At 45.3% G+C, this 8,208-nt stretch overlaps 1 protein-coding gene across 1 annotated transcript; it reads left to right on the top strand.

Annotated features, from left to right (window-relative positions):
• Nucleotides 1–379: 379 nt before the first annotated feature.
• On the top strand, nt 380–6,531 carry ppme1 (protein phosphatase methylesterase 1). The gene is made up of 14 exons (XM_086142180.1): nt 380–727; nt 1,798–1,891; nt 1,997–2,089; nt 2,184–2,241; nt 2,971–3,022; nt 3,119–3,273; nt 4,056–4,146; nt 4,562–4,627; nt 4,704–4,830; nt 4,906–5,035; nt 5,104–5,148; nt 5,221–5,285; nt 5,972–6,039; nt 6,170–6,531. Exons 1-14 carry the CDS (start codon nt 642–644, stop codon nt 6,171–6,173), a joined length of 1,134 nt encoding a protein of 377 aa, XP_085998306.1. The 5' UTR covers nt 380–641; the 3' UTR covers nt 6,174–6,531.
• Nucleotides 6,532–8,208: the final 1,677 nt, after the last annotated feature.

Below are 8,208 nucleotides of genomic sequence, written 5' to 3'. Positions count from 1 at the left end.
CACAGACCAAACAATCATTAAACAACCAATGTTGTTACCTCAGAGAGTTGACTGTATCCTGTGTGTAAAAAAACATAAATTTTTCATTTTTTTTGGCAATATACCTACGGCTTGTATAGTTATTCTGCACAAAATCATAAAGAAAACAATAAATCCCTCGGTTATCACGAAGACATGTTCCCAGATTCCTCAACAAGGAAAGCTTAGCTAGATTCACAATTAATTCAAAACTTTTTTTTTTACAGCTACTATTTTAAAAACATATACATCTTAAATAAGTATTGTTTTGACCGCTTGTTGGAATTGTTTGTGTAATTAACGGCATGGCCGCTAGGGGGCAGCATAACCAAAAACCACCCCTGAAATGACAGTAGAAGAAGAAGAAGCCGGACCCAAAATAACCACAGCACTAATAGCGGGACTCACAGGTTGCTAGCTAGCAAGCTAGCTAGCGAGCGAGCTAGCACGTTAGCTTGTAAGCGAAGATTTACCCCATGTTTGACTAGCCCTAGCGCCGGTGTCGAGGTTCATCCGTTGGCAGGGAGAGGGAGAGGGAGAGAGAGAGAGAGGGGAGGTCCGAGTGTGAAGCGTTCCGGCCAGGCCCGCGGTCCCCGCCCTCCCCCGAGGCTCGCCGTCACGACATGGAGAAGCAGCTGCATCTCAACCTGTTAGCCTCCAGACCTCCGATGGCAGGTGGCTTCCAGTCCGGCTCCAAGATGAAGATGGGGTGAGCCCGCCGGCCACGCCAACGGCTCCCTGGCCCTTATTAATTGCCTCAAAGTGATTTATATTTGTATTTTCTCCTCACCGTATCCCGGTAAATACCCTCTCCAGCCGCAGCGTTAGCCGGCTAGCCGCTGACTTTGGTCCGCCGGCGCTCTTATCCCCTAGCTAGCATCTGTATCATACGCATTTTATTTTCCAAATAGATAAATATCGAGCCGATACCTAACCCCCCTTTCATATATCATTATTGTCATTATAATTATTATTAATAGTACATTTCTTCCTGCTCCTTAAGTGAAAGTTACACTTTAACTGTTTCCCTAGAGTCAGTTTTCACTGGTGACAGTGATTTATTCCTCCTCAAGGCTCAGAGTTCAGCAGTGATTCTCGAAAACACAATTCTGGAATCACTTTTCCAGCAAAAAAGAGCTCTACCAAAAGCCACATGTGCTCAAACAGAGCCTAGGAATAGACTTAAGTCTATAAAAATGCATCCTTTCCATACAGTAATTATAATTAAGTACGTGCAAAATGATTTGCATAATGTTGTGGTTATGTGAATGTATTCATTCTGCTTTATAACAACATTCACTAAACGCTGTCCGGGTCCAAAAGGAGGCCAGGCGTATCACCGCAGATCCCCCTTACCATGTAAACGCATAAAAAAGAGGATATAATGTTATTTAAACAGCGCCATTTAGTATTGATAGCCTCCCCCCCGGCTTTTCAGATGTTTCGAGCGATCGGCAGGTAAACACCGCTGTGTTTTTAGCCCCGGCACTGAGCAACAATTCAAAGGTGTGTGTGTGCGCCTGCGTCTGTGATCGTCACTGAGGCGATCACACAAAGACAATTTCAGTCGGCGGCGCACACGCAAATTAGCATTTAACCTCTCCCCTGTGTGATCCCTTTCATTTTTTTTTTCCCCTTGCAGCTCAAATATCAGTCCTCGTCTCCCCTCCTTCCACCCACGTGTGCGAGGATGCTCATGTCTCTTTGTAACCTCTGCCGCAATGCCAGCTCATGCCGGCACACTTGTTCATTCTGTGCTTGCTTCTGATCCTCTGGCAGGCCTGGCCGGAAGAGAGATTTCACCCCGCTGCCCTGGAGTCAGTACTTCGAGACCATCGAAGACGTGGAGGTGGAGAACGAAAACGGCAAAGATATATCCTTTGATTCTGGCCTCCGGCGTTTATAGAAGCATTCAGAACCAACCGCACACGTTTTATATTGTTACCCCTCCTTTGCTTTTTCTTTAACCGACCGGAACGTCTTCAGAATTTACTGCAGCGGCTCCCACGGCCCTGTGCTGCTGCTGCTCCACGGAGGAGGTCACTCGGCGCTGTCCTGGGCCGTCTTCACAGTGAGCAGTAAAAAAAGGGCCGAGCCCATCGCCTCTTTAGCAACGTTAGCGCTGCGACGGCCCGTGCAATGTCTCTCTGTGCTTGTGTTTCCAGGCCGTCATTTGCAGCAGGATCAACTGCAGGGTGGTGGCCATGGACCTCCGGGCTCATGGTAAATGATACATGGAGTCACATGATAACACAGTTGCGCTCAAGACAAAAAATCTTGCCCCCGTCGACTTTAATATGTTACATTACATTACATTGCATTTGGCAGACGCTTATATCCAAAGCGACTTACAATAGAGGACATAGGGACTGCAAATACACTTGCAAATACACGATGCACAGGAAATATACAGAACAGTAAGCTTGGGTTAGTGAGGTTTTTTTTTTTTTGACAAAGACATACACAAACGTACACACACACACACTGCATAGCCGAACTTGCTGCCTAACCTGATCTGGGGCATCAGCGCAGTAAAAAGATATGCTGCCGTATATTAAACTCAGTGTTTCTTCAAGGTTATTTTCGTGCTTCAATTTAATTTTTTTGGCAATATTGTATGGCACCTTTTGGTTTTCCTATAAAATATCCAAATCTTGATGCTCTTCACAGCCTGTTTAATCTCTTTCCAAAGGCTATAATGTGCTTAATAACATGGATAAATATGAGACAAACGGTGAGATTCAAGGAGAGAGAGGTCCCCTTTTCTCTTTTCTGGTGGTGCTTAAGTGACAAAAAGCCCCTCATCAGACTCCTCTGGTCGAGCAGCAGCAGCTCCGGCCACAAAAAAACTTAACCAGCCGTGAAATTGTTCTCCTGAAGTGGCTTGGCCACCGCGCTGTCTGAGCGACACACACGCACACACCCACAAGCACTGCCGTCTGTCGTCTCCAGGTGACACCAAAGTGAAGAACCCCGACGACCTCTCGGCGGACACCATGGCCAAGTAAGTGGCCGAAGTCAGCCGCCGTGACTTCATTCGCAATCTTTCCGCCGATTTCTCACCCGGCTGACGAGCTCCTCCGACGCTTCCCCTCGACAGGGACATCGGCAAGGTGGTGGAGGCGCTTTACGGCGAGAACCCGCCGCCCATCATGATCATCGGCCACAGCATGGGGGGCGCCATCGCCGTCCACACGGCCACCGCCAACCACATCCCCTCCCTGCTCGGCCTGTGCGTGATCGACGTGGTGGAAGGTGAGCGCAGCCCGAGCGACCGTTCACTCGCTCTTAAGACGGCCATTCACGCGCTCATCCGTGCATCATCTAGAGCAGTAATGCTCATTTTCACCTGATTGGTCCAAAAATGATATATTCAACGTGTCTTCGTCTATCTATGTGGGCAGCAAGCAGTGACAGGTAAAACAATAAAGTGCTCTTCCGCTAGATGGCAACAACTAGTGAATGAACCTGTGTTTTTACCTGCTGCTGCGGCTGGTTAAACGCCAGAGTCATTACTGATGCTTGGAGTGAGACAGCGGCAGTGATTCGCCATGGATAAATATTTTAAAAGATAAAGTACTCAAACAGGCCTGAAGAACATTCTGACCTAGATGAAGAACGGGTTGTGGTCAGAAGAAAGTAAAAAGAAGTGAAGTCAAGAAAATTGAGACTACAGTTTCATACTGTTTGGTTAAAAACGTTTTTGGTCATTTATATTTGGTGGCGTGTGATTTTTCGAACGTAAAATATGTGCCGTGACTCAAAAAAGGCTGCGATACACTGAAATAGATTCATCCTGTCATTCGCATCCTCCCGCTGTTTCACAGGTTATATAGAGAAATAAAAACATTTGCTTTCATTCGCTTTCCAATAAACACACGTTACCATTTGCGTGTCATCTAGAGACCTGCAACCATTCCCTCCCCGGTGACCCAATCAGCTCACTCTCATGTCGGGTTCCTTTTTTCATTTACCGCCGCTTCATTTTTCAGTTTTATTTCCAAGTCGGTAAAGGACCGGCTCCCCTCTGCCCGCAGGCACGGCGATGGACGCTCTGAACAGCATGCAGAATTTCCTCAGGAGTCGGCCGAAGATGTTCAAGTCCCTGGAAAACGCCATCGAGTGGAGGTAAAACTCCCGTGGTCACGGTGAAGATCCAGCCAAGGTTTTCTGTCGAGAAGACGACGACCAGAGCGCGTCAATAATGAGACCCGGTTCTTTCTGCACGGGGTCTCCGTGTTCCCCCAGTGTCTGCGTGGGGTTCCTCCGGGTTCCACCGTCCAAAAACATTCACACTCCGAATGGTCGGATGTTTAGATTCGAAATTCCATGTGTTAATTGTCACACGTCCAGTCGGGAAACTTGTTTCCCCGCACGAATTCTTCTTTTGCTGCCCCGAGTGAAGCCGGATAACGAACATATGGGTGCAAAGAAATGTAAACCGTACGGAACTTGAAAGAAAAAGCGCAAAGGTAAACCGTTTCAGTTTTAATCCAGTTACGTCTCGCCGAGGCGCCTGAACCCGTGTCCTCTCTCCTGCCAGCGTGAAGAGCGGCCAGATCCGGAATATTGAGTCCGCGCGGGTGTCCATGGGAGGCCAGGTCAAGAAGTAGGTCCGCCCCGTTTCCCGGGCAACCGTGGGTTGAGGTTATGGTCGGCGGGCTTCACGTGCTTCTCCTCCGCAGGTGCGAGGAGTCCAGCAGCAGCCCGGGCGTCTCACACAGCATCGGCGAGGGGATCATCGAGGAGGAGGAGGACGAAGACGCAGAGGAACAATCCAACAAGAAGAGGATAAAGGAAGACGACCAGGAGGTGCGTCTGTCCTCGCCGCTTGCGGAGCACGCAAATGTGTGTGTGTGTGTGTGTTAACAGAAGTTTTGTGTGCAGACGAAGAAGGAGAGCGTGTTCACGTGGCGGGTGGAGCTGTCCAAGACGGAGAAATACTGGGAGGGCTGGTTCAAGGGCCTGTCCGCCCTCTTCCTCACCTGCCCCGCGCCCAAACTGCTCCTGCTAGCAGGTCAGACCCCGAGCGTCCGTCCTCACTCGCGTTTCCTTCTCACGCTCACCAGATGTTTGCTCGTGCAGGCGTGGACAGGCTGGACAAAGACCTGACCATCGGGCAGATGCAAGGTAAGCCCCGCCAACCGGGATCTTCTGCGTCTCGTGGCTCCTGCCGTCGCGTGACGTTCTCGCTGTCGACAGGCAAGTTCCAGATGCAGGTCCTCCCTCAGTGCGGCCACGCTGTCCACGAGGACGCACCGGAAAAAGTAAGTCGTCTTCACCGCCAGAAGCTCTGAATCATGAAAACTTGGGTTCCCCTTTTTGTCGGAGGTGTAACGTCACCAGAACGCGATCAGGGATTTAGGGCGGTGGTTCTTAACCGTGTTGGAGGTACTTTATTGGAAAAAAAAAAAAAAAGATATTTCAAATTCAAGACGTAGGTTTTACTGTTGCGTTCAAAGAACAAAACCAGCAAAACAGGATTTTCACACAAAAATAAAAAACAGTTGGAGGACGCCGACTCCCATCATGTGAATCCATTCATGTTTGTCCGACCACTTTCTGTTTTTGCTGGACATAATTAGTATGAAGGGATTAAAATATTCAGAAATAAATCGCACAATGTACCATCACCACCTTGCAGCAATAGCAAAGCTTTTTTGCGTGATCACCTGCAGCCAGTGACGGCCAAGCGGGGATTGTCATCACGAATTATGAGTTTGGTGCGTTTTTTTTTTTTTTTTTTTTTAATGCTAACATGCTAGCAACCCTGCACACCCCCTCTCAAACAGTAGGGAGCGGCATTTCAGCCGGAGGCTTCCTATCGAACTCCGAAACCGAACGGAGATCCGGCGGCGACGGGACGAGGCGTCACCCGCCCTTTCGTCCGTTTCCGATGGATGGACGGAGCCAGACGCCGCCTCACGCCTCTTGTTTCCCCTCCTGTCCGCAGGTAGCAGATGCTCTTGCGGCGTTTATGGTTCGGCACAAATTCACGGAGTTCAAGGAAGGATATCTGTGGTAAAAAAAAAAAAAAAAACCCTCCGTTCAGTAACGTATTACTTTTAAAGTCATCAATGAAGATCACATTTGCACTGAATGAAATAGTCCTCAGTAAAACTAAAAGCGCCTCTGACTGATCTCTCCGCAGCTAATTTCCAGCTTCCGGGTCTAAATATAGCCAGCAGCCATAGAAGACATGATCCAAGATTCATCCACATCATGAACAAGCTAACCAGAAATCAAGGAAAGCGACTATTATTATTATTATTTTGTTACATAGATCATTTGCCTTTCAGCTTTGCCTTATTTTATTTCAAAAAAAAAAAAAGTTGCAATTTTATTGTACCTCCCGGTTGTTATTATTATTATTATTATTATTATTATTATAATTATTATTGTAATTTTTTTTTTTTTAATTCTCTGAAATGTCAGCTCGTTCAATGTTTTACTTTTGAGTGTGTGTTTGTAAGTTTTGAATCCAGACGACGATTAAAAGACGGACGCAGAAAAGCCCACCTTGTCTGCGTGTTTGTTCGGACGAAGTAAGTTCATCTTTAGTTTTCCCAAGTCTTCGGACAAAAAGTATCGTGTTTCCCCGCGCGGAGGATGGAAAAAAATCAAAAATAAAAAACACATTCAGGAGAGAAGTTTATAATTGTCCTCCACGGACCCGCCGCTCGTAAACGTCTAAAATACGGAGCCACGTAAACATGTGAATAATTGATGAGGCGTAATGAGGGCCGCCGCGTCCTCCAGGTCCTGGGGTTGCATCATCTCAGGCCCCAAAAGTGTTAAAACTCCACATTTTATAAAGCTGAATAAAATTATTTTTAACGTGCTATAAATCCTGCATTTTTTTTTTATTTTTTTTTATTGACCGTATCATCGTTAAGATATTTTAAACTAAGATTTTCCATCATCTCTGCAAAATTTTTGATGAAGCGTTTTAACTTGTAGCTCCTCTTTTTGTGTTTTTTTTTTTTCTTTTTTAAAGATTTTATTTGGCTTGTTTGACTTGTTTTATTTCATATTTGTCTTTCTTTTGGCCTGTTGAGATTCCATTGGATTCTTGAAAATGCTAATTAGCAGTAAAATATTTGCTTTTTTTAAATAGAAGCAACACAATTTACACAAAAAATGTATATTATGATATACATATTATAATATAACATATTTTATATATATTTGATTTTAGAACCATTTTCTAACTTCTAGTTAGAATTAATCCTAATTCTAAATCAAGATCATTTTTTTGTTTGTTTTATTTTATGGAGAAACAAACTAAAAATCAGATGTGGACACATTAATTCATTTTCATCTCCTAAGTGCTGCAACAACAGCGTCTAACTAAGAAAATAAAGAAATTTTGCAGGTCTTTTACATCAATTAAGAAAAATATTAATACAAATAGATAATTAAAAACAAAGTGATTATAGAACTAATGCCTTGTTACCAGAATATGATCCTTTATTAGTCCCATCGAGGAGAAATGACAATAAATCTAAAACTAGTGTTTCCCAGGCAGGAAGTGTGTGATGAACCCGCGCCTTTTCTTTTTCTTGTTCATAAAAATGTGTTTATTAAACCGCCGGGATCCGTCAGGCATCATCGGACGGAGAAGTCGGGGAAGGCCATCGGCTCAAAATGAAATTCATTTTTATTTTGTTTGTAATTAAAAATCTCACAAGTGTTGTTTTTGGGCAGACGTCGGGGGTGTTTGCTCTTTGGAAGCCTCCTGAGAAACTTCCGGAGCGCCGATTGGTCGACAGGCCCGGGGAGGTGATGTCATGAAGCGGATCGATTAAAATAGAAAATCAAACGAGGGCCGAAGTTGAATTTATTTCCGCCTTTTTCCTCCGAACCCTCAGTCAGATGAAACACGGGATTCCAGTTTACTGCAGTATAATCAAGTACTTCTACTACTGTGTATTTATGAGTATTTTTATCCGTATTTTTCCTCCTGACTGATTGTGTGGAAGGATTCATTTCATTTTATTTTCCATTTATTCGATTTGAATTTCTATTTTCTTGATCTATTTTATTTTACTGATTTAACACCGATGTGTCGTTTCGATTTCAGGCTATCGTACGAGACGGGAGGATGACCTCCGACCTTCTTCTCCGGGGGCCTTTACGTCCGTTCTTCTCCGCCGCTGCGACTTCTCCCGAATAAAATATTAAACATCT

This window comes from Fistularia commersonii, chromosome 35 (genome assembly GCF_037954325.1).
Source record: "Fistularia commersonii isolate RoL2024-O1a breed Wild chromosome 35, RoL_Fcom_v1.0, whole genome shotgun sequence".
Classification (NCBI taxonomy): domain Eukaryota; kingdom Metazoa; phylum Chordata; class Actinopteri; order Syngnathiformes; family Fistulariidae; genus Fistularia; species Fistularia commersonii.
The sequence above is the reverse complement of the archived record's forward strand: the minus strand, read 5'-3'. Positions and strand labels throughout refer to the sequence as shown.